Source organism: Hemitrygon akajei, chromosome 14 (genome assembly GCF_048418815.1).
Source record: "Hemitrygon akajei chromosome 14, sHemAka1.3, whole genome shotgun sequence".
In the NCBI taxonomy this organism is placed as follows: Eukaryota; Metazoa; Chordata; class Chondrichthyes; order Myliobatiformes; family Dasyatidae; genus Hemitrygon; species Hemitrygon akajei.
The window spans coordinates 50,167,848-50,192,981 of record NC_133137.1 but is presented as its reverse complement, the minus strand read 5'-3'; the positions used below and the strand labels follow the sequence as shown (position 1 = coordinate 50,192,981).

The 25,134-nt window shown below is 41.6% G+C and overlaps 1 protein-coding gene across 2 annotated transcripts in view; it reads right to left on the bottom strand.

Annotated features, from left to right (window-relative positions):
• mrpl42 (mitochondrial ribosomal protein L42) overlaps positions 1–25,134 on the bottom strand; it is a 30,500-nt gene extending 5,366 nt beyond the window's left edge. Inside the window, exons 1-4 of one of the 2 annotated variants that reach the window (XM_073066033.1) lie at positions 25,062–25,134; positions 15,543–15,606; positions 14,813–14,897; positions 11,135–11,298 (exon numbers count right to left, since the gene is read on the bottom strand). In XM_073066033.1, coding sequence (XP_072922134.1) covers positions 11,135–11,298; positions 14,813–14,897; positions 15,543–15,606; positions 25,062–25,074 — 326 coding nt within the window. In that variant the 5' untranslated portion in view covers positions 25,075–25,134. Of the gene's footprint in view, positions 1–11,134; positions 11,299–14,812; positions 14,898–15,542; positions 15,607–19,471; positions 19,572–25,061 lie in introns of those variants that run through there. The other variant, XM_073066032.1, reaches the window with a different exon arrangement.

The following is a 25,134-nucleotide window of genomic DNA, read 5'->3' as shown; positions in this document are numbered from 1 at the left end:
GAACAAGATACCTGGATGGCATGCTGCCCCGGGTGCCAGGGTCCCGGACATCTCGGACTGAGTCCTCAGCATTCTTAAGTGGGAGGGTGAACAGCCAGAGATTGTGGTCCATGTAGGATGACACGGGTAGGATGAGTGATGTAGTTCCAAAAAGGGAATTCAAGGAGTTAGGTAACACACTCAAAATGCTGGAGGAACTCAGTGAGCCAGGCAGCATCTATGGAAACGAGTACAGACGACGTTTCGGGCCGAAACCCTCCGTCAGGGAGTTAGGTGCCAAGTTAAAGGGTAAGACATCCAGGGTTGTGATCTTAGAATTGCTACCGTGCCATGTGCTAGAGAGGCCAGAACTAGGAAGATTATATAGTTTAACACATAGCTAAGGAGTTGGTGCAGGAGGGAGGCATAAGATTTTTGGATCATTGGACTCTCTTCCAGGGAAGATGGAACCAGTTCAAAAAGGACAGTTTCCACCTGAACTGGAGGAGGACTAATATCGTAGAGGGAAGGTTTGTAAATGCTGCACAGTAGGGTTTAAACTAGAGTTGCAGGGGGATGGGATCCTGAATGCCAGAACAGATAGTGGGGAGGTTGTGAAGACAGATGTTGTTAAGACCCCAAAGTCAGGCATTAAAAGGTTGAGTGTGGTGCAACTAGTGTCTTGAACTGTGTATATTTCAAAGCAGAAGAATTGTAGGAAAGACGGAATAGCACAGGGCATGACTGTCAGCTCAGTGTTCCATTGTTTCAGATGAGACAGAGCAGGAGGGGTGGCCTTGCTAGTCAGGGATAATATCACAGGAGTACTCAGTCAGGACAGACTGGAGAACTTGAACAGTGAGGCGTTATAGGTGAAACTGAGAAATAAGAAAGGCATGACCACATTAATAATTAATAACCACATTACAGACCACCCAACAGTCCTAGGGATTTAGAGAAATAAATTTGTAAAGAGGTGCAGGCTGCTGCAAGAAACATAAGGCTGTTATAGTAAGTGATAGTAACTTTCCGTATTGACTGGGAATCCCATACTGTAGAGGACTAGATGGGATAGAGTTTGTCAAATTGTTCAAGAAAGTTTCCTTCATCAGGACGTAGATTTCCCAACGAGAGAGCGTGTGATAGTGAATCTACTTTTAGGGAATGAGACAGGACAGGTGACAGAAGTTTGTATAAGGGAACACTTTTCATCCAGTGACTACAATGCCATTAGTTCCAAAGAAAATATGCAACAGGATAGGTCTGAGATTCTAAATTGGGAAAAGGCTATTTTTGATGGTATCAGTAGTGAGTTGGCAAGTGTGGATTGGGACAGGCTGTTTTCTGGCAAAGCTGTTCTTGGAAAGTGGAAGGCCTTCAAAAATGAAATTTTGAGAGTACCAAGCTTTTATGTGCCTGTCAGAATAAAAGGTAAAGATAACAAGTGTAAGGAACCTTGGTTTTTCAACAGATATTGAGGCCTTGTTTGAGAGAAAAAAAGGAGGTGCATAGCAGGTATAGGCAAGAAGGAACAAATGAGGTGCTTATGGAGTACAAGAAATACAAGAGAGCATTTAAAGAAATCAGGAAGGCTAAAAGAAGACATGAAGTTGCTCTAGCAGACAAGGTGAAGGAGAATCCTAAGAGATTCTACAGATATGTTAAGAGCAAAAGGATTGCAAGGGGCAAAATTGGTCCTCTGGAAGACAGAATGGCGATTTATGTGTGAAGCCAAAACAGATGGGGGAAGATCTTAAATTAATTCTTTGCATCTGTATTTCACTTGGGAGATGGATACAGAGTTGATAGAAGTGAGGTAAAGTGGCATCAAATTCATGGACCCTGTACAGGTTACAGAGGAGGAGATGTTTACTACCCTGAGGTAAATCAGGGTGGATAAATCCTCAGGGCCTGACAAGGTATTCTGTCAGATCCTACGGAAGGCAAGTGCAGAAACTGCCAGGGCCCTAGCAGAGTTATTTAAAACATCCTTAGCAACAGGAGAGGTTCCAGAGAATTGGAGGGTAGCCAATGTTGTTCCACTATATAAAAAAGGCTCTAACCACAAATTATGAAATTATAGGTCTGTGAGTCTGACATCAGTAGTGGGAAAGTTATTGGAAGGTATTCTAAGTGATCAGATTTATAAGTATTTGGATAGACATGGACTGATTAATGATAGTCAGCATAGCTTCATTCATGTAGGTCATGGCCAAACAATCTTATCGTTTTTCAAGGAAGTTACCAGGAAAATGGATGAACGCAAGGCAGTTGTTGTCTACATATCGTACATTCGACAAGGTCTCACATGGGAGGCTGGCCAAGAAGGTTCAGTCACTCGGCATTCAGGATGAGATAGTAAATTGGATTAGATATTGGCTTCGTAGGAGAAGCCACGGAGTGGTAGTAGAGGGGTGCCTCTCTGACTGGAGGCCTGTGACTAGTGGTGCGCCGCAGGGATCGGTTATGGGTCCTCTGTTGTTTGTCATCTATATCAATGATCTTGATGATAATGTGGTTAACTGGATCACCAAATTTGCGGATAACACTGACAGTGAGGAAGGCTATTGTGCCTTGCAGAGGGATCTGCATCAGCTGGAAACATGAGCTGAAAAATGACAGATGGAATTTAATGCAGACAAGTTTGAGGTTTGGCACTTCAGAAGGACCAACCAGAGTAGGTCTTACACAATGAGGGGTAGGGCACTGAGGAGTGTGGTGGGAGAAAGGAATCTGGAAATACAGGTCCATAACTCCTTGAAAGTGGCATCACAGGTAGATAGGGTCTTAAAGAAAGCACATTGGCCTTCATAAATCAAAGTACTGAGTACAGGAGATGGGATGTTATGTTGAAGTTGTATAAGATGTAGGTGAGGCCTAATTTGGAGTATTGTGTGCAGTTTTGGTCACCTACCTACAGGAAAGATATAAACTAGGTTGGAAGACTACAGAAAAAATGTATGTTGCTGGGTCTGGAGGACGTGAGTTATAAGGAAAGATAGAATAGGTTAGGACTTTATTCTTTAGAATGTAGAAGATTGAGAAGAGATTTGATAGAGGTGTACAAAATTGAGGGGTATAGATAGGGTAAATTCAAGCAATCTTTTTCCACTGAGGTTGTGTGGGACAACAACCAGACATCATGGATTCAGGGTGAAAGGTGAGAAGTGGAACATGAGGGTAAACTTTACTCAAGTGGGTCATGAGTGTGGAATGAGCTGCTAGCACAAGTGTTGTTTGTGAGCTTGATTTCCACATTTAAGAGAAGTTTGGATAATAAAGATATGGAGGGCTATGGGCCCAGTGCCAGTAGATGGGAGGAGGCAGTCTAAACGATTGAAGCATGTACTAGATGGGCTGGAGGGCCTGTTTCTGTGCTATATTTCTCTATGACATGTGATTGGCTGATTAGATATATGCAGTAACAAGCAGCTGTACAGGTACACCTAATAAAGTGACCACTAAGTGTATGTTTAGATCAACATCTGTCAGAGTGCATTCAGTGACCTACCTGAGGGAGGATGTACTGGGACAAGTCCTCCACCAAGGTCTACACAGAGCACACTCTAGTGCAGTGGTTCCCAACCTGGGGTCCACAAATCCCTCAGGAAATGGTAGGGGTCCATGGCATAAAAAAGGTTGGGAACCTCTGCTGTTAGCGGATACATCTGTAACTAAGAAAATCAAAGCAGCTATTCTATAGCCTTCCACTCAGTCAAGCGCAATTCTAAGAAGCACTGTAAGCAGTGGAATTGGAACACTGAATACAATATAGGAAAAGAAGGTTCATCAGGCTGATTCTTGGGATAAAGAAATTGGGTTATGAAGAAAGAATGAGCAGGTTGGGCCTTTATTCAAAAGGTCAGAAGAAGATCTTGTTGAAATTCATAAAATTTTGAGAGGATTTGACAAGGTGGATACTGAGGAAATATTTTCCTAGAGGGGGACATCCAAAACTACTACATATAGTTTCATCACGAGTCCATTTCAGACAGAAGTGATGAGGAATCTCTTCTCTCTCAACATGAGTAATGGAAAAGAAAGGGTGTGGCGATCAGTAACATAGAAGTCACAAAGTACAGCATTGGTCCTAAAGTTTCATTATTATTCATTAAGGAATGCAGATGTAATATTTAAGGGATTTTTAGTGAAGGTGAGACTACTACAGTTCTCAATAAATAATGATGAGATGCTTTGCAAGCTTAAAGATGGCTAAATCCCCAATGCTAAATGTTGAGAGAGAAAGGAGAGATTACTGGGGTTCAACTGAGACTGTAAAATCCTTGCTGACTAAAAGCAAAGTTTCAATTGACCTTTCAGCAAAACATCATTAGAGGGAAGTTATTGGAAAAATGGTGAGGGACAATATTGTTATATTGTCTTGGGAAATGGGGATCTAATTAGAGAAAGCCTATATGACTTTGCCTGACCAATCTAATCCTATTTTTTGAAGTGGTGATAAAATGTTTGATAAAGGCAATGCAATATATGTGATTTACATGGACTTCAACAAGGTCCATATGGGAGACACGGCCTAAAGCTTGGAGCCCATGGGATCCAGGGCAAGTTGATAAATTGGATCTAAAATTGGCTTGACATTGGGAAATAGAGAGTGATGGCAAAGGGTTGTTTCAGTAATGGGATACCTGTTGCTACCCAGAAGGCCAATCTCAGGATATTTGCTGTTTCAATATACATGAATGATTTGTATGTAGATGTAGGATGCACAATCACTAAATTTGCAGATTGCATGAAGATTGACAAAGGCATCTTACTCTGTAGGTGGTTACATTGTGTTGGTGAAAAGGGCTTAGAAATAGCAGATAAAGTTCAATTTAGATAAAATTGAGGTATTGCATTTTGGTAGCACTAATGAGCATAGGCCATATACCATGAATGGCAAGGTCTTAGGAAGTACTGATGAACAGAAGGAAGTTCAAGTTCAGAAATCTCGAAAGGTGGCAGTGAAAAGTAGATATGTGGTTAGGAAGACATCTATGAAACTGGCCTGCATTAATTAAGACACCAAATAAAAAAATTATGTTACAACTTCATAAACTTTGGGTCAGGCCTCAACTGGAGCCTGGATGCCACGCTATTGGAGGGTTGTGATAATGCTGGAAAGAGTACAGAGGAGATTCACCATGATGGAATAGTTCATCTATAAGGAGAGTCTGGAAAAGGCAGGTGTGCTCCCTGAAGTAGAGGAGGTTAAGAGTGAACATGATTGAGGTATATAAAACCATGAGGGGAAGAGTATAGGAATCTTTTCCCTTATCAGAGATGAATAAACCTCACATATTTAAATTTAGGGGAAGAGATTTGAAGGGGTTTTCATCCAGAGGGTGCTGAGGATCTGAGAGTGGTGGAAGCAGAGTTGCTGACAGCACGTCAGAGTCTAGTTGAGCACTTGGGTTCTCTTTGCATAGAATGCCACAGATCACTTATGCTGCCTAGCCTAGAGAGAATGCAGAGGAGATTCAGTTATGAGGAGTATTTCTAGAGAAGCGTCTGTGTTCTTTCTAAAACTAGGAATATTCTTCCTGGAGGTTAAGGGGGTACAAAACTGAGGTATATAAAATCATGAAAGTTTGAGACAGGGTAGACTGCAGGGAAATTTTCTCTATATCAAAGAGGGAAGAGATTCAAAGAGGATCCAAGAGAGTGCAGAGTACCTGGAATACACTGCCAGAGGAAGTGGAGGAAGGATTCAAGACTCCAGGTGAGCATTTGAATCACTAAGGCATAGGTGGTTACAGGCCAGGCACTGAATTAGAATTTCAGTAGATTATTGCTCACTGGTTGGCATAGATACGATATGACAATTTGGTTAGTTTCTCTGCTGAACATTTCTATATCCTGGGAGTCACAGACACTGTGATGGGAACTAAGGAGTATGAGGAGAAGCAGGAGAGGCTAAGGTCAACCATATCTTATTGGAAGGGTGAGCATGTCTGAGGGACCAACCAGCCTTGTGTTCTTTTCTATTTTGGCTCGGCTTGGAGTCCAACACGGCAGCATGAACTTCCCCAGGTTTCCCAAATGTATCCACTCAACCTGTCCAGATTAGCTCCCCACAACTGCAATGGGCTCATTCAAACAAAAAATGAAATAAGCTCTTGTGTGTAAACCTTTCTATTCAGTTATGGCCTTCAATCATGATCTATTTATGATCTTGTAGAGACAGTAAATCAGCCATGATGGAATGCAGAGAAGACTCGAGCTGAATGGCCTAATTCTGCTCCTACGTCTTATGGTCAATTTAGCTAAATTACATTATGTGTTTTCAATTCCTTCCTTATTTATTTTTTAAAATGTTAATAATCCTGATCTATTTATTGAACAAATGAGTGATTTTGAATGTCTGTGAATGTCAAAGGAATTCAAAATTGCAATTTAAATGCAGGTTTGAAAGTAGTAAGCTGGGTGGGGTGGGGGGGGGCAGGTCTTAAATGACACTAGGAACTCTCAAAGCTGTACTGTCAGTGCAGCCAACTAGCTGCACTACCCTGGGCCTCGCAGACAAGCTGGGAACAGGGAGCAGGCAGCTGCTTATCTTAAGGCAATGACCTTGGAGCAAGTGCATTCAAATTCTCTAGAATGATGCTGTTGTTAAAACTATCAGCCAGGTTTGAATTTCCTGGAATGAAGTTTTAAAAGCAGGTAGCAAAATTAAGATGTTTAAAACAAAAACTCATGGATGGAATGCATTGGTAGCCATATATGTGACATGCTGAAAGATCAGGACTGGAAACCTTGTAACCTACTATCTTATTTACAAGAAAGATGACCACATGTTAGAGTAGAGCTGAGGTTTTTAAAATTAGCAAAGAAAAATCAGATCAGCAATAAAGAGGATATAACAGAAGGCTGATGAGCAACTCTGGTTTTACGGCTAGAACTGAGAAATTAGACAAGTGCTCTCTACAGTAGTGGGAAATATGCCCCTTGTTGGAGCTGGTAAAATGTATAAATGCTAAAACCGGAAAGCGTGAGGCGACAGCAGACCTATATGATGGGAGAAGTTAACCTGAATCTAGATTTGGATAAAGAGACTATCTCATATCAGAAAGGTAATGCGTTCAGGGTTATTTTCTACAACAATGTTCCACACCCCTACAAGAAAGCAGGCCATATTGGACTGAATTCTCAAATCATGCAAATTAGAATGATCCAAATTTAGTTAAGAGTGCAAAGGTGCATGGGTATTTTATCTAACAGTGATTGAATTCAACATATTTGAAGAGATAGATATTAAGGAGCTACTGATTCTACGTTTAGGCAATGCTGGTATATTCTCCCAGTGAGTTTCCCTTGGGTGCTCTGTTGTGTATTAGGAGATTAACCAGCTACTGCAAGTTGCTGTCAGCGTGTAAGTGAGTGGTAAAATCTGATGGGAGTTGATGAGAATAAACTAGGGTAAGTATATGATTAGTTTAATTGGGTGGTTGCTGGTCAGTGCCAACTCACTGGGCCGAGGTGCTTGTTTTTATGCTGTATAACTCCGACACTATAAAGGTTAACAAATCTGCAGCAGAATCTTAAAGTATATTTTAAGTTCTTGCACAGTGCTAGTGCAATTTTGCAAAGTCGTCATTTGAAAAGATTGACCAATGCAAAGTCAAAAGGTTTTGTTTTTGACACGTGGAAAAGTAGGTCAATTGGCCTATGAATCAGGAAATGACTCGCATCTACAACGTATGTTAAAGTATTGATCAATAGCTGCTGACTGGCTGAGGCCTCCATCAGCCAGAGTTAACCACGGATATTGCATCCTAGCTGTCTAGATACGCAAGCCTGAGCAGTCCGATATGGAGACTGAGCTGTTGCCCATGTAGGAAGCTCCCCCTCTCCATGTATCTGATGAACCCAAAGGAATGGCAGAGACTGATAGAGTTTGGTACCAACAGCATTGCTGGAGTTTCCAGTCAGCATTGAACTCAATGCAGGACTGCCTTAGGGCTCCAGTTCTGGATTTTCCCATGGGGTTTGCTCCCAAAGCTTTTCCCATGAGTGGGTATAGCTGCAAGCCAGTGCAGGTTTGAGATGAGAGTTTTCCTTCTCCTAGAGAAGCTGCCAACCACAGTTGATGAGCCTGGTTTTAAGGTGCCAGTATGCCTTTTCTTTCTCCTGTCAGTAGAAACTCTTCCGCCAGGCTTAGTAGCTAAGCCACATGTGAAGGCCAGGAGCTGGACTTGGTTGCCAGAGGGTCAGTGATTCCTAAGGTCATCCAGCAGGTTCAGACATTGGAGCCCTAACTCCACAAAATATAGGAGCAGAATTAGGCTATTCAGCCCATTGAGTCTGCTCTGCCATTCGATCAAGGTTGATTTAGTATCTCTCTTAACCCCATTATCCTGTATTTCTCTTTGTAACCTTTGACACCCTTACCAATCAAGAACCTATCAACCGCCGCTTCAAATACACCCAATGATTTGGCCTCCACAGCTGTTTGTGGCAATGAATTCCAGATTCATCACCCTCTGGCTAAATAAATTCCTCCTCATGTCTGTTCTAAGTGGATGTTCTTATATTGAGACTATCCCCTCTGGTCCTAAACTCTCCCACTACTGGAAACATTGTCTCCACATCCACTCTATCCAGGTCTTTGAATATTCAATAGGTTTCAATGAGATTCCTCATTATTCTTCTAAGCTCCAGTGAGTACAGGCCCAGAGCCATCAAACACCTCTCATATGTTAACCCTTTCATCCCAGGAACATTCTCATGAACCTTTTCTGGACTCTCTCTAATGCCAGGACATCCTTTCTTAGGTAAGGGGCCCAAAACTGTTCACAATACTTCAAATGCAGTCAGAACAATGCCTTAGAAAGCCTCAGCATTACATCCTTTCTTTTATATTCTAATCCTCTCAAAATGAATGCGAACATTGCTTTTGTCTTCCTTACTTTGACTCAAATCTGCAAGTTAACCTTTAGGGAATCCTGCACTAAGGCTCCCAAGTCTCTCTGCATCTCTGATTTCCAAATTTGCTCCCCATTTAGAGAATAGTCTATGCCTTTATTTCTTTTACCATAAGTGCAATGGCCATACACTTCTTATACTCTTTCACTTCTTTGCCCATTCTAATATGTCCAAGTCCTTCTGCAGACACCCTGCTTCCTCAACACTGCCTGCCCCTCCACCCATCTTTGTATCATCCACAACGTTCACCACAAAGCTCCGAGGTCAGTGAATCCAGAGTTTGGCGAGTCTGGAGCCAGTTGCCTGTGAGTCCTGTCTATGACCTGGAAGTCAAGAGGTTCAGAGGTAGCCTATCTGTTTTCGTGAATGTGGGGTTTTGTTTGTAATGTTGTTGCTGCTTGTTGTACATTGGCTGCATGTTGTTGTGCTTCTGTGGGCATGCTGTGTTGGTGCTGGAATGTTGGCAGCACTTGTGGTCTGCCCCCGCACATTCTCAGATTGTGTTGGTGGTTAATGCAAACGATGCATTTCACTGTAACATTCAATGTACAGTTATTGGACATTACTGAAGTTTTACAATCTGGAAGGGCATGAGCTGAGTAGATTAGATTGAAACCACTTCCACAGCGAGGAGTCTAAGATGTATAGATTTAGTTCAGAGACTGGAATCCCCTTCTGAATGCAGCATATAATGCACGTCAACTATTAGATTTAAATATGAGATTGATAGGCTTTTATTCATGAATTGTATTAAACAATACTGGGCTAAACTGACGTATGGAGTCAGGTCACAGATCAGCCATGATCTCACCAACTGAATGGTTGACAGCTATTCAACCTTTTTTAAAAACTTCTGATTAGATTTGATGGGGTAATCAGAAACTGTTTTCTCCAGTGAACATGTCCAGAACATGGAAGCATAATTTTAAAATGTATCCACAACAAAGGGCAGTGAGATTTCAAACTTTCTTCCCGAAAACCTATTGAGAGAAGGGTTATCAGGGGTGTCAAACTCATTTTAGGTCACGGGCCGGATTGAGCAAAATGCAGCTTCATGCGGGCCGGATCAGTCGGACGCGTGCGAACGCAGCTTTCGTTGCCTCCGTTTTTTCAGCCTGCTCTCATGTGTCTCAGTCTCTGCTATAACTACAAACTGTTTCACTTTACAAATTCCATTTCTTATGAAGAAGACTGCCGAGCAAGACTGCCGAATAAACACTAAAAACCCTGAAAACCTGGTACCTGAATAAACTCAGCATTAGCCATATCATATGCCATAGGCGCTTCGATTACTGGGGCCAGCTTTAATAGTAATTAGATATTATCTCGCGGGCCAAAGATAATTCCACCGCGGGCCTTGAGTTTGACATATATGGGTTAAGTGAACATGTCAATGCTGATATTTTTCTCACACCCTCCTCCTTTCCTTTCTCCTCTCTTATCAGATTCATCTTTTTTTAAATCCCTTTACCTTTTCCACCTGTCACCTCCCAGATTCTCACTTCATTCCCCTCCCTCACTCATCCACCTTGCCTCCTCACCTGGTTTCACCTACCACCTTCTAGCTTGTATTCCTTCCCTTCCCCTAACCTTTTTATTCTGGCTCCTTCCCTCTTCCTTTCCAGCCCTGATGAAGGGTTTGGGGCTGAAATGCTGTTTATTCCTCTCTGTAGATACTACCTGATCTGTTGAGTTCATCCAGCATTTTCTGTGTTTTGCTCAAGATTTCCAGCAATCTGCAGAATCTCTTGTGTTCATCAACACTTATGGTTTGGTTTTAAGTAGGTAAGAGCATAAAGGCTTACAGTATCAAGGCAGATAGATGGGACTTGAGATACAGATCAACTATAATCTAAATGACGTGATACAAGACATGCTAGGTACTGATTGGTTGCCATCTATACAGCAGAACTCCTATGGAATATTTACTTTACACTAAGATCCACTCAGACCTGGAGAAAGTGACACTGTGTAGTTAAAATACATGGAAGAGATAAGCTGATTGAGAACATCCCATTACACACCCCAAAGTGGAAGCACTCCCAGTGTAGGACTGGGGAGAGGAAAGAAAGAAATTCCAAGTAATTCCAAATACTCAAGTCTAGTCCTACCACGATTGATCTTTGTCAGATGAATTGCTTTAAGGTTACATCAAACACAAACTCACTGCACATTTCTTAGAAATACTGAAATCTACTGTGGTTATGAGAACTGGACAAATAGTACTTACTGTCCAAATGGATACCAACGGTGTTTCGTTGTGTAGAACATTTTGCTGAGTTCTTCGATTGTAGGCCCCTGTTTATCTTGCAGCCCTTCTTTTTCTAATCTGGCCTTTAGTACCTGTTCGTGAGTCTCCTCTTTATTCTCCACAGGGGATGGTCGTGGGATGGGCTGAAAACAGTATGAATCAAATTTGGGAACTGATCAGCCAATAACAGTGAACCATAGCAAATCAATTGTTAGAATATGGCAAGTATTCCTGCGGCCGACTGATCATGTGGTGAACCAATTAGGCTTCCTATGTATGAGAGGCACTCTCTTTTGAGTGCAGGCTTTTGAGTGTGCATTTTTTTTTATATCACTGGGTCCAGTTCATAGCTCCCTCATTGTAAGTCGCCCAGCATATACGGCGGCTAACATGACTCATTAAAAAACTTTTAATCCTGCTGTTCATTTCTCATTCATGCTCCGCACATATGTAATAAATGGGACAACTTAAAAATTGCTTTTGAGGTCCTTAAATTTAGAGAATTGAAACAGTGAGGATGGTTATACAATCTGCACCAGGCTCTACTGATAACATACCCCCATCTGTTAATCACTTCTCCTCTTTGTCCAAGCTTTAGGTTACCCCCCCTTGACCTATTCTTAAATAATTAAAAGTAACAAACAAACATGTTTTCAACACTAAATATAAATACGTAAAGACATATTGGTACTGTTATTCTGCAAAGTTCTGACAGCTTGGGTTTGTTGTCTTTTCCCCCTTACCCTAGAAGAGGATATTCCAAGTACATTTATCAAAGTATGTACACAGTATACAACCTTGAGATTTTCCTCCTATAAGCAGCCATGAAACAAAAAGCACCATGGAACCCATTAAATAGCAAAAAAGACAAACCAGAAACACATGGAACATGAACCAAAGAACCCTCTGAAAGCAAATCATCGGAGCACGTTCAGTGCTGAGGACATTAAAAATTAAACCGCAGATTCCCCTGAGATAAAGTCCCATAGCCATGAGTCACGCCGCCAAGGAGATCAAACCCAAGACTCCAGCACTTTTCTCCAGCAGCAGTGACAGGGAGACTGGTCGAACACAGGCAGATGGCATTGAACATCCGTTTGCCTTCTGCTCTCGTCCTTGTCAATTTAAATCTCGCTCCACACTTTAATTGTCAAGAAGTAATAGAGCCGAACATGACTTCATGTTCTGTTATTATAAAACAACGGCTTTATATTAACCCAACAACCTCACTGAATTCCCCAAGTGATAGTATAAATACCAATTTTTCAGTATTTTTCCAGCGGGAAGGTTGTCAACAAATGTAGAGCATGGTATCAGGATTGTACACCTCTTAAGTCTAATGCTGTGTTAATTCAAAATTTAAACACTAACAGGAACAAACACTAAGACCCAGGAACTATTATAAGCACAAGAGATTCTGCAGATTTTGGAAATTCAGAGGAACAGACACAAAATGTTAGAGGAACTCAGGTCAGGCAGCATCTATGGTGGGGAATGAATAGTCAACATTTTGGGTTGAGACCCTTCATCAGATCTTATTCAGCAGGAATTCCTTAGACAAATAAATCCAAAAATATCACTCTAGTTAAAAAATCAAAACACCTTCTTCAACAATACTATTTAAATTTTACCATTATTGTTTGTATCCCATATTTGTTCCATTAAAAATACCAAATCTGGCAGACTATCTGTATTATGATATCCACCTGTTTAGTTGATCCTCTAGAAAAAACACTGGGGTGCATTATCAAAGTCACAGTAAACCAGTTTCTCCCTCAAGTGCCTATAGCTGAGGTCAGGAGCCAAAGAAGGACAAGTCAGCTTATGAGAAATATCAAGATATCAAGAGCTCAAAAACTAAAAAGTCTGGAGTATAAAAACTCATGCTTGTTGCTTAGCCTATCACCCCTGCTGGGGCATATGCTGCTGAAAGCATCTTGCCAGAGTCCCCTGTCCTGGGCCAGTCTTTTAAGTTTTTACCTAGGTGTGGCCCATCTTTGAAGATGCTTCCTTTCCCAGGAATGAGGTCTTTGGGCTTCTTTTGATGTTTCCGAAGCTCTGGGATTTTATGGGATGTGGTTGCTAGCTGCTTGGCCAATCCTCTCCCTTTCATGGCCAAGCTTGAATCTAGCTATGACAGAGTTATAAAAAATGAAGATATTACATTAAAAAATGAAATTGGGCAAGCAAAATAATTTTTACAGCTGTAATAAAGGAAGATCCTTAAGCAGTGTATGAATGAAGGAAGGGAAAGAGAATCAGAAAGAAAAGGAAAGAGTGAGCTTTATTAAAGGTCAAAACTGTAGCTTTAATTTGTAGGTGGAAGACATCTGTCCTCATGAAGAAGGTGATGTATTGGCAGTGAGGAGAAAAATATGAAATACCATAAATGGGAATAAATAGTGAGAAACAACATACAAGGAGGCTCAACAACTTTAAAATGTGGATGCTATTTCCCAGGCTTTTAAAAAGTAAGGGAGGAAAAAGTGCACATTTGATTATAAGTTTCCATTAGCCTTTGGCTAAGGATGTGAACCGAAAAGAGAGGAAGGCTGCTGACATGTAGTTGTTTCCTGTAGTGGAATCTAGAACCAGAGGGCACAGCCTCAGAATAGGAGGACCACCCTTTAGAACAGAGATGAGCCAGAAGGCGGTGAATTGGTGGAATTCATTGTCACAGACGGCTGTGAGGTCAAGTCACTGAGTACACTTAAAGTAGGTTCCTGATTAGCAACAGCATCAAAGCTTATGGGGAGAAAGCAGGAGAATGGGGTTGCAAGGGAAATTAAATCAGCCAAGACTGAATGCCAGAGTAGACTCAATGGGCCAAATGGCCTAAATGTACTCTTACAGCTTATGGTACTTGGAGCAGGCAAACAAAGCAAGTGAATGTACTAATTGTGGTGGAACAGAGGGCTTTGAGACACGTATACACTCATTATTGAAAGTAGCAACAGAACAGAATAAAAATAAATCAATATTCAGAGAAGCACAGATTAATTAAGATATATAGATGTTGATTGTGCCAGAACTGTGTAAAACTGTAATCAGTCAATAGTAGTGCTCTCTGTACAGTGTCAGTCACTACACTATGGGAAGGAATGAGAAAGCACCAAAGAGAATAAGGGAAGATTTACAAGAATTCTTGTAAGACTGGAGAAATGTGGTTTGAAAGAGTGATTGTCTGTGCTGGGGTTGTATTCTTTGGAATAAAAGAACTGATGTGGAGATTTGAATGAAATCCATAAAATTATTACAAGACCTACATGGAGTAAACAGGAATGGCATATTTCTTTCAGCAAAGAAGTCATTAAATAGATGTAACTTCAAGTTCATTGGTAGAAATATTAGATGAAAGTTGATAAAAGATTGAACAGGTAGCGGGAGTGTGGAACTCTTAATCTGCAATGTCGATGAAGGCAGAAATCTTCACCAGCACTTAAAGGAGCACTAAATAAGTGCAAGATTAGAGACTCAAGGTCGCGAAATGGGACTGCTATGGTTTATTAAATTGTTCTAGGTATGAACTGTATAAAATGATTCTAAGTTATCTTGTCAATGTTGAAATTGTATTGAGTAACACTATGTCTACAACAAAGTATACACAAAGTTTAAAAAAAAACTCCAGCATAAACATGTGTAAATATTCAACCCCACCTTGGTGTGTTCGTATGGGATGTCCACCGATGGATGATAACAAACAATTGTCCGTCCATCTGACGTCAATGCAAGTTCAACTTTACTGTTAAGAAATGAAGGTAAAAACATAAGACCAGGGCAGTTAAGAATCCCACCCCTCCTGCTTCTTCCACCATTTAATGATGCCTCGACTTCACTGCCCAGTTATTGTCTAGTTCAATAACTGGGCATCATGGCCCTGACAAGTTATGATACAACCTCCACAGCTCCCTTGGGTACAAGACCATCAGCGAAGAAATCCCCTCTTCACTATCGTCTTAAATTCTGCCTTCAGTTCTAGAGTCCTCCTTGCGGGAAACATCCTCTCAACAGCTAACCCATTAGGCTTCTCAGAATCTCATGGTTCAATAGGGCAAAAAAGGCCTGATTCTATGCTGTAATGTTCTATGGTTCTAATAAAATCACCTTTTTCGTCGGAACTGAGGGTTAAAAGTTGGCTTACTGGCAGTCTTCAAATATAGTCAAATCTTTCATTGTTAATCAACCCCTCATTCAAGAAAACAGCCTGGTGAATCCTCTCTGAGGTATGATCAATATTAACAGATTTCCCCTTAACTAAGGAGACTAAACCTGCATTTGGTATGTGATCTCTCTCACATCTTCTTTAGTCATGGTGTGACTTTGTAACTTATATTTACTGCAGGAAAGTCTAGCTTTCAGTAAAAGTATCAGAAATGTAATTACTCACCAGTTATAGTCATTGGGAAGAGCAGTATACGTAGATTTCTGGCAAACACAACTCCAGCCTCCACCTAAATAACAGAATGTGGCTCAAGTATTATTCACTTACACCACTGCTTTAAATGTAATCAACTCACTATCAGTGTATTTCAAGAATCTTTATGGAACAAATTAAATTAAAACCTTATGTACAGACTTTCTTGTCTTTAGATGTGACACAAAACAGCTGGGCAATAAATGTTAATTTCTCTGCTAATGTATTTTGAAGTTTAAAATTCTAAGAAATTATCAAGGTTAATATATGTCACCATATATAATACTGAGTTCATTTTCTTGCAGGCATTCACAGTAAATACACAGAATATCGAATATATAACAATAAACAGGCATTAAATATTGAGAACACAAGCAGAGCTTCCCAGTGACCAAACATTTTAATTCTGATGTGTCGGTTCATGGTTTCCTCTTGTGTCATGCCGAACCAAAGCCATCCTCAGGGTGGAGGAGCAACATCTTATATTCTGTCTGGGTAGCCTCCAAAATGGTGGCACGAATATTGATTTCTCCTTCTGGTTAAAAAAAAATTCCCTCCCCTCTTCTTCTATTCCCCACTCAGTGTCTTACCTCTTTTCACCTATCACCTTCCTCTGGTATCCTATGGTCCACTCTCCTCTCCTGTCAGATTCCTTCCTTTCGAGCCCTTTACCTTTCTTACCCACCTGGTTTCAGGTATCGCCTTCTAACTATCCTCTTCCCCTCCCCCCACCTTGTTATTCTAGTGTCTTCACATTTCCTTTCCAGTCCCGAAGGAAGGTCGACTTTTATTTCCATGGATGCTGCCTGATCTGCTGAGTCCCTCCAGCATTTGTATGTGTTGCATAAGATGAAGAGTCCTTGAAAGTGAGTCTATAGGCTGTGGGGACAATTCAGTGTTGGGGTGAGTGAAGTTGTCTCCTCTGGTTCAACAGCCTGATGGTTGAAGGGTAATAACTGTTCCTGAACTTGATGAATTCAAGTCCACCAGACTTGAGTTTTCATACACTTGCAAATTTAAAATTCTAACTAAATTTCATCCATATTGTACAACAGATCAGAATACAATGAAAACATCCTACACTACATGAATAATGGTGTATCCCGGAGGCCATTAAAATCCTACAATAAGTTGCATGATCCCCAGAGAAACAAACCAGCCGTTTCCCATCCAATTTCAGTATTTTACCCACCAGCTCTGTACAATAGGGTTGTGTCCTCAACTTTCTTCTTTCCTGATCACCTTTCATGCCCCACAAATCGATGTGGCCCACCAGAGATTTATTCCCAAAACGCTCAATCCCAACACAAATGGCCATTCTTGTTTCCATTGAACGTACTCCCTTATACCTAACACACTGTCGGACAGTACAGGGGTGCAGCTGATAGACATCAGTGTCATTCTCACAATGTATAAACTTGATATGCAAGCCTTCAGAGTCAAATCACATTCTAAACAATGTCTGGGAAATTCAACAATAAAGAAGTTTGAAAATTGTGCAATGAATTTCTACGTCACATCCTGAGAGTTCAGTCAGCAGGAGTGAAGGTGTTGCAATGAGAACCTGTTTCTGTACCATAAACTTTCAAAACAACCATTGTTTTTGTTATAAACAACTTCAGGGTTGCTCAGTTGGTAGTCATGGCCCTCAGTTAACTGTAATATCAACACTTTGATAATTTGAAGCCCGAAGGTTGATTGGCAATCTGAAAGTCCTGGGTTTTCGAGTCCACAGAGGAAGTCAATGCCCATTGTCTGTGAATCCCTGTGTTGGACTGTGCATGTGTGTGGGTGGGAGGGAAGAACAAAACTTGTTTTGTTGGTGTGAAGTTTTCACTCTCTCACTATGAGACCAGAAACTAGTCTCCATCTGAACCATAAAGACATGCAGATTGGTAGATTAATTCACCACAGTAAGATGGCCCCTGGACAGGTGAGTATAGTGGTGGCAGGATATTGATGGGAATGTACGGAGAATAAATAGCATTAGTGCGTACAATGTGTGCTTGACGATCAGCTTACATTCACATGAAAGGCTACACAACTCGTAGAATCACAACTCCTGCAGATTTGCCTCATACACTCCCATACTTTTCCCAATCACATTAATGTGCATTCAGCACTTATAGAAACATAGAAAACCTACAGCACAATACAGGCCCTTTGGCCCACAAAGCTGTGCTGAACATGTCCTTACCTTAGAGAGTTACCCATAGCCCTCACCTTTTCTAAGCTCCATATATTCATCCAGGAGTCCCTTAAAAGACCCTATTGTTTCCGCCTCCACTGCCAGCCCATTCCACGCACTCAACACTCTCTGCATAAAAATCTTACCCGACATCTCATCTGTACCTATTTCCTTTCACTCTCGTTGGAATGTATCTACAGAACGCCACGCAAATATCCCCTGAACGTTTGCCACATTTCTTCAGTATGTTTCCCTGAGAACATCTGTTTCCAATTTATGCTTTCAAGTTCCTGCCTGATAGCCTATTTCCCCTTACTCCAATTAAACATTTCTCTAACTTGCCTGTTCCTATCCCTCTCCAGTGCTGTTCTTATGATACACTTCCCTCAATGCTGAGATGACCAACCACTTGACTGCTAAGAATCTGAGACTGGACTCCCTCTTTCCTTTACAGGAAAACAGACCAATGACCCTTCAGACAAATCTTTGCAGTTTCAGGGAGTAAAGCGGGAAATGATGACAGCTTTCATCATTGATCATTATCTATTTGTAGCACAGGTGGAGGCTTGATCACCTAACATCTGTCTGGACAGAAATCCTCAGACTCTAGATTTCAAAACTTCCCCAAAACTGTATCACCTCAATCTATAAAGGGCTTCCGAGATGGCAATACGTCTCTTTATTGCAATGTACAATTATTACTTGCCAAACCATTGTTTCCCTTTAATGACCAGTCTTGAAACAATGATTCAAATTTCCATTTCCCATCCCTTTCTGAATGGGAAAGGATGGCGACTGTACTAAACTGGCCTGATAGATAATACATAGATGTGTGTTTGTGCTTATCAGAGGATAATGCTGATCATGAAGTCTCTGGTCACTGAAAGCTAAAAGACTGGAAACAAGTGGTGATGCTGTTAGTTCTGAAATAGTAAAGGGTTGTAAATCATAACTGATCTGCCTGGAGAAGCCTTAGTTAAAACGTGGTGAATGAAGGTCGAGGACAGGTGAAAAATTGTTTCTTGCTCCAAGGACTCTACCCAACTTGCTGAGCATTTCTGGCAGTTTCAGATTTTCATGTAGCCATGGGATGGTACAATGTCTAAAAGAAAACTACAGATGCTGGAAATCTGAAATAGAAACAGGACCTAACAGAGCCAATAAACTGAAATTTGAACTGTTTCTCTGTCCACAGATGCTGTCTGACCTGCTGAGAATTACAACACTATTTTTTTAAATTTCACACGAAAATATTGTATTCCCAGTACCAAATGCTGATGTGTGCATGAGCGAAGGGGATGAGGCAAGTGTATATATGTGTCAGGGTGGTGACGTGCGAAGGCTAGTGGAGTGAGGAGAGGTTGAGGTTATGTCAGGCCCGGCACGCTCCAGACACCGATAGTCCAGGGACTGGGATGGGGTTGGGCCGGCGGGATGGAGTACTCATGAATATAACAAGTCGGGATCAAAAGCAAAGCTGGGAAATGTGTTATTTGTGGTTCCCTATTTAGACGTCTTTAATCATGAAACTCAGATTACTGGTGTTTGTCTGAAGCCGGTAAATCAGTCAGTGAAGGGGGTTGACTGAGTTCCCGAGTAAGTGGGGACCCTTAATCAAAGGTTAGGTTCTTTATCAACACCAATGACCCCAGGCCGCCTGTGTCCGTCTCTCCTCTGCCCCCGGTACCGCTGACGTTTTTGCCGCAACAGGTACCTCTGATTGCCACCGCTCCAACCCCGGTAACCAGCCTTCGTCCGACCAGCAGCGCCATTTTGCCGCTTACCGGAAACAGAAATGAGTCTTCCCCATCAATCTGTTCCGTCTGGAAACTGCGGCCGGGGTCTGGAGTCCGGGCGTAGAGCAGTGTGGCAAATTCGCAATAATTTTATCAATAGTTTAAATGATGGTGCGGGTGGAGTTTGGGCTTGAGAAGACAAGGCATTCAAGACAGTCACACTGAACAACTGAGTTAATAACTAAATTACGAATCTCACTCTTTGGTCCTCAGAGTTAACTCAATATATGCCATTGTCGCTGCCACAAAGTTTGGAAATGAACTGCAGTGGAGGAACAATGCCAGCTCAATGCTTCAAACATTTTCATAACTGAAGAAAGCCTGATAAACATATTTGTAATGCGTTAAGGAGGTGGAAGGGATAGAGGCAGCGGGACAGTTGAAGATAGGAAAAATTAGACAGGATGGAGTTAAAATGAGAGAGAAGGGACTGGGATCTCAGCCAAAAGACAGAGAGTAACTTTAAAATCATTCCCGTTACTTTCAAGGTAGTTATGGGGGGAAATGGGACTGGCCTTGAGATTCTAAACTAGAGTGAGACCAATTTTGATGGGATTTGGCAGGCATGAATTGGGATTCGCTGTTTTCCTCACATCTGAACCTGAATCACTGATAAACGGTATGTGGTGAAATTTGTTTCTGTAATGCAGTGCTGACAACAGTACAGTGAAATACATAAGGATACTACAAATTACAATTTTATATATAAGTAGTGCAAATAGGAGACCAAGTATAGTGAGTTATTGTTCATTGTTCACAGATTTTTCGGAAATCTGATGGCTGAGGGGAAAGAAGCTGTGCCTAAAATGTTGATTGTGTGTCTTCAGGATCCTGTACCTCCTCTCTAAAGGTAGTAATGAGAAGAGGGCATTTCCTGGGTGGTGGGGGTCCTTAATGATGGATACTACCTTTCTGAGGCATCATTTTAAGAACATAGAACACAGAAATCTACAGAACAATACAGGCCCTTCGGCCCATGATGTCGTGCTGACCACATAACCTACTCTAGAAGCTGCCTAGAATTTCCCCACCGCATCGCCCTCTATTTTTCTAAGCTCCACATACCTATCTAAGCGTCTCTTAAAAGACCCTGTTGTGTCCTCCTCTACCACTGTTGTTGGCAGTGCATACCACACACCCACTAATCTGTGTGAAAAACATCCCCCCTGTACCTACTTCCAAGCACCTCAGCACACCATGATGGAAACAGTTGACATTTTGGGTGAGACCCTTCATCAGGGCTGGAAAGAAAGAGGTTAGGGTATGAAGATGTGGGGTGGGGGGGGAGGAAGAAGAATGAGGATTATAGATGATTCCGATACTCCTCAGTGGTCAAGGAGGTTACATGCTGAACAAATAATTATTTCATTGTTTTTAGGGACAGCACATTGCCTTACAACTCCAACAAACTGGTTTCAGTCTGGACCTCTAGTGCTGCCTGTGTGGAGTTTGCATGTTCTTTTTCTGGTCTTAGGAGTTTCCTTTGGGTATGTGGGTTATAGACCTCATGGCCAATATAAATTCCACTAATGGTAAGAGTTTCCCTTTAGCCCTGGTTGTGTTCCAGTACTCAGGAACCAATGCTTCTTGCAATTCTAGTGTAATTTCCCTGGTCTTCAAAGTAAATTTATTATCAAGGTCTGTATATGTTTCAAAATTCAAAGTTTCAAAGTGCTTTTATTATCAAAGAATGTATAAATTATACAGCCTTGAGATTTGTCTGCTTACAGGCTGTCATAAAGCGAGGGATCAGAAAGAACCCAATGAACTAAATAAGACCAAATCCTCAGAGCCCACAGAGAAAGAGAGAAAGAAAAACACAAAATAAATTATATAAACGATGGAAGAAAGTAACAATAGCATTCCAAACCAAATGGAGTCCTTAGATCCAATTCCCCGGAATAGGCCCAAAGGTTCGGTATTCAGTTAGTCATATTAGGGGGGCAAACCACCACAAAGTCCGCAAACATGAAGTACAGCAACCGGGGGCAGTCTCACAGCCTCAGCATTGCAGAGAGAGAAGCCCCAGACTTATACTAGCTTGAAATTCATTTTCTACCAGGCATTCACAGGAAAATAAAGAAATAATTTACAATAAAATGGTCTTTTATTCTGTCTTCTCACAGCATAAAGGAAGGCATCCTATTGGCCTGTCCTTTTAAAGATATGTGCCCCCGCCCAGCTGTTCCTAGAGAAAAAACTACTTGCTGAAGGCAAGATGTTAACACCAGAGCAGGAGGACTAGTGGTTTCAGAGCCACTGTGGCTATGAACCCCGATAATGCTGAGTACTCCTGCATGTAAAGAAGCCCTTTGGCCAAGCATGATGCCAATTCAAACTAATCCCACCTGCCTGCACAAAGTGTATATCTCTCCATTATGTGAAGGCACCCACTGTTCTCTGTATATCAAATAAAAATCTAAATACTTGCTTCACAAACTTGCTTGAAACTTTTCCCCTCTCACTTTAAACCTCTTTAACTTATTATTTTGAGATACAGCACAATAATAGTCTTCTGGCCTACAAGCCTGCACTGCCCAATTACACCCTTGTGAACAATCTCACCTCAGGTATTTTGTAAGCATGATTTTGTTGGTGTGCCATTCCTGTAGATGCTGAATTGTGCAAAGTTAAGCACAATATACCGTAAACCGGACTATAGAACCCTGTACTCCAGAATTGTATGTTTGATATCATGATCCGCCAACACTGCATCCTACTGGCAGATGTTGGTACTGCACATAGCAAATTGGCGTCTGGTACAACTCAAGCCTCAAATGTGCTGATGTGCATCAGTTGCCGTATTAGAATCATTGCTACCTGTTGTACCCAGACACTGGGTTCTTCACAGAAAACTTCAGCTAATCTCTTCCCATCTAGTTTGTCCCAATCCATTTGTAGTTTTAGAGTCTGCTTTTGTGAAGATTAAAAAAAAGCCATTCAATCTTTTTGTTAGCTGCAACTTCTCAGAATTTTTTTTACTCGAAGGAAACTAGAACTGCAGAAAATATTTAAGGTATCTGTCCCAAAGGTGTTTAAAATATCTTCACAGCTTTATCATTGGGTACGTACTTATTTCAACCTAATTGGATAGAAACACCAATGTGCAGGAACAGAAGGGTCTCTGGAAAGTGGTTGGTATAGCCCAGTCATCACAGGCACTGCCACAAGAAAGCAACATCCATAATCAAGGGTCCGCACCATCCAGACCAAGCTCTCTTCTTGCTACTACTGTCGGGCAGGAGGTACAGGAGCCTTAAGTCCCACACCACAAGGCTCAGGAACAGTTATTACCGTACAACCATCAGGCTCCTAAACTGACATGGATAACTTCACTCACCTCAGCACTGAACTGATTGCACAACCTACAGATTCATTTTCATGGACTCTGCAACTCATGTTCTCAGTATTATTTATTTATTTATTTTTGCATGATTTATCTTTTTTTGCACATTGGTTGTTTATTAGTCTTTGTTATGTATCGCTTTTCATCGATTCTGTAGTATTTCTTTATTTTCCTGTAAATGCCTGCAAGAAAATGAAGCTCAGGTAGTGTACACGTACATGGATATTACATTCTCTGGGACTAACTGAGCAAACCATGTACTTGTGAAAGAATGTGACAACTTTCTGTGATAAACACTTTGCAAAGTGTGACATTCACTGATCAATGAGATAACACATACTACACTACAGAACATTGCCCGATGGATGTTATATTGGTCTCGTCCAGAAGATTTTTCTTACTGATGAGTCTTAATCCATTATTTGATCAGTGCTTAAGGCAACAAAGCAATGCAAGTTATTGTCCTCCTGGGGAACGCTAAGAGGAAGCTTCCAGCTGACACTGAAAACACTTATCTGCAAGATGTTCCAGTAGGATGCAATCAACACTTCCTTTGGGATTCAGATTCAGTTGGATGGAATGTCTGTGATCCACGGGTCTGCTGGAGGCCGAAGACGTGTGTGTGTGTGTGTGTGTGTGTGTGTGTGTGAGTGTGAGTGTGTGTGTGTGTGTGTGTGTGAGTGTGTGTGTGTGTGTGTGTGTGTGTGAGTGAGTGAGTGTGTGTGTGCATGCGTGCCTGCGTGCGTGAGTGAGTGAGTGTGTGAGTGAGTAAGTGAGTGTGTGTGAGTGTGAGTGAGTGTGTGTGTGTGTGTGTGAGTGAGTGTGTGTGTGCGTGCGTGCGTGCGTGCGTGAGAGTGTGTGAGTGAGTGAGTGAGTGAGTGAGTGTGTGTGTGTGTGTGTGTGGGTGTGTGTGTGCGTGCGTGCGTGAGTGAGTGAGTGTGTGTGTGAGTGAGTGAGTGAGTGTGTGTGTGTGAGAGTGTGTGTGTGTGTGTGTGTGTGTGTGTGTGTGTGTGTGTGTGTGTGTGTGTGTGTGTGTGTGTGTGTGTGGCCATTGCTGGGGTTTGGAGGAATCTATGTGTGTAGATGGGAGAGAGGAACAGGTCTTGTTTAGCTGTTGTGGCTTTGTTGCTTGATACATTATTCTGTGTTGTGGGAGGTGGAGAGGGTCATTAACTTTAAATTCCTTTCATTTCAGAGGATCTTTCCAGCATGTAAGTGCCATTACAAAGATGAACACCTCTACTTTCTTAGAAGTTTGTAAAGATTCAGCATGTCATTTAAAACTTTGACAAACTTCTATAGACGCATGGTGGAGAGTATCCTGACTGGTTGCATCACAGCCTGGTGTTGAAATTCCAATGACCTTGAATGGAAAAGCCCACAAAACGTAGGGGATACAGCCCAGTCCATCACAGTCCCCCATTGAGCACCTCTAAAAGGAGTGCTGTCACAGGAAAGGAGCGTCCATCATCAAGGACCCCTCCATCCAGGCCATACAATCTGCTCACTGTTGCCATGAGGAAAGGCTACATGAGCCTTAGAAACCACAGCACCAGGTTCAGGAACAGTTATTGTTCCTCAACCATCAGGCTCCTGATGCAGAATGGATAACTTTATTCACCTCAACACTGAACTGATTCCATATTTATGGACCTCACTTTCAAGGACTCTACAACTCATGTTCTCAATATTTATTAGGTATTTATTATTATTATTATTATTATTATTATTATGATGGTTTTTTTTGTACTTGCACAACTTTTGCACATGGGTTGTTTGTGTTTGCAGTTTTTCATTGATTCTATTGTGTTTCTTTCTGTGTGCTATGGATGCCTGCAAGAAAATGAATCTCAGGGTAGTATATAGTGACGCGTGTGTACTTTGATAATAAATTTACTTTGAACTTTGAGCACTGTGGGCGTGCAATGTTGGCACCTGGAATGTGTGGTGACACTCGTGGACTGCTCCCAGTCCATCCTTGGGTGTGTTGGTTGCTAATGTAAATAACACATTTCACTGTATGTTTCCATGCTCATGTGACAAATAAATCTGAGTTTGAACCTAAGGTTCAGTGTTGCATATGGTTTGATGAGCTGATCACATGCACTGTTCACCCAATCCCTTGTGCTGCTCTGAACTACTTAACCCTACTGCAAACTCACCCCTCCTCAGCATCCTTTGTCAGTGCATTTACTTGCATCTTCAGCTGGTGGACTCCACTTGGAATTCAGCCTC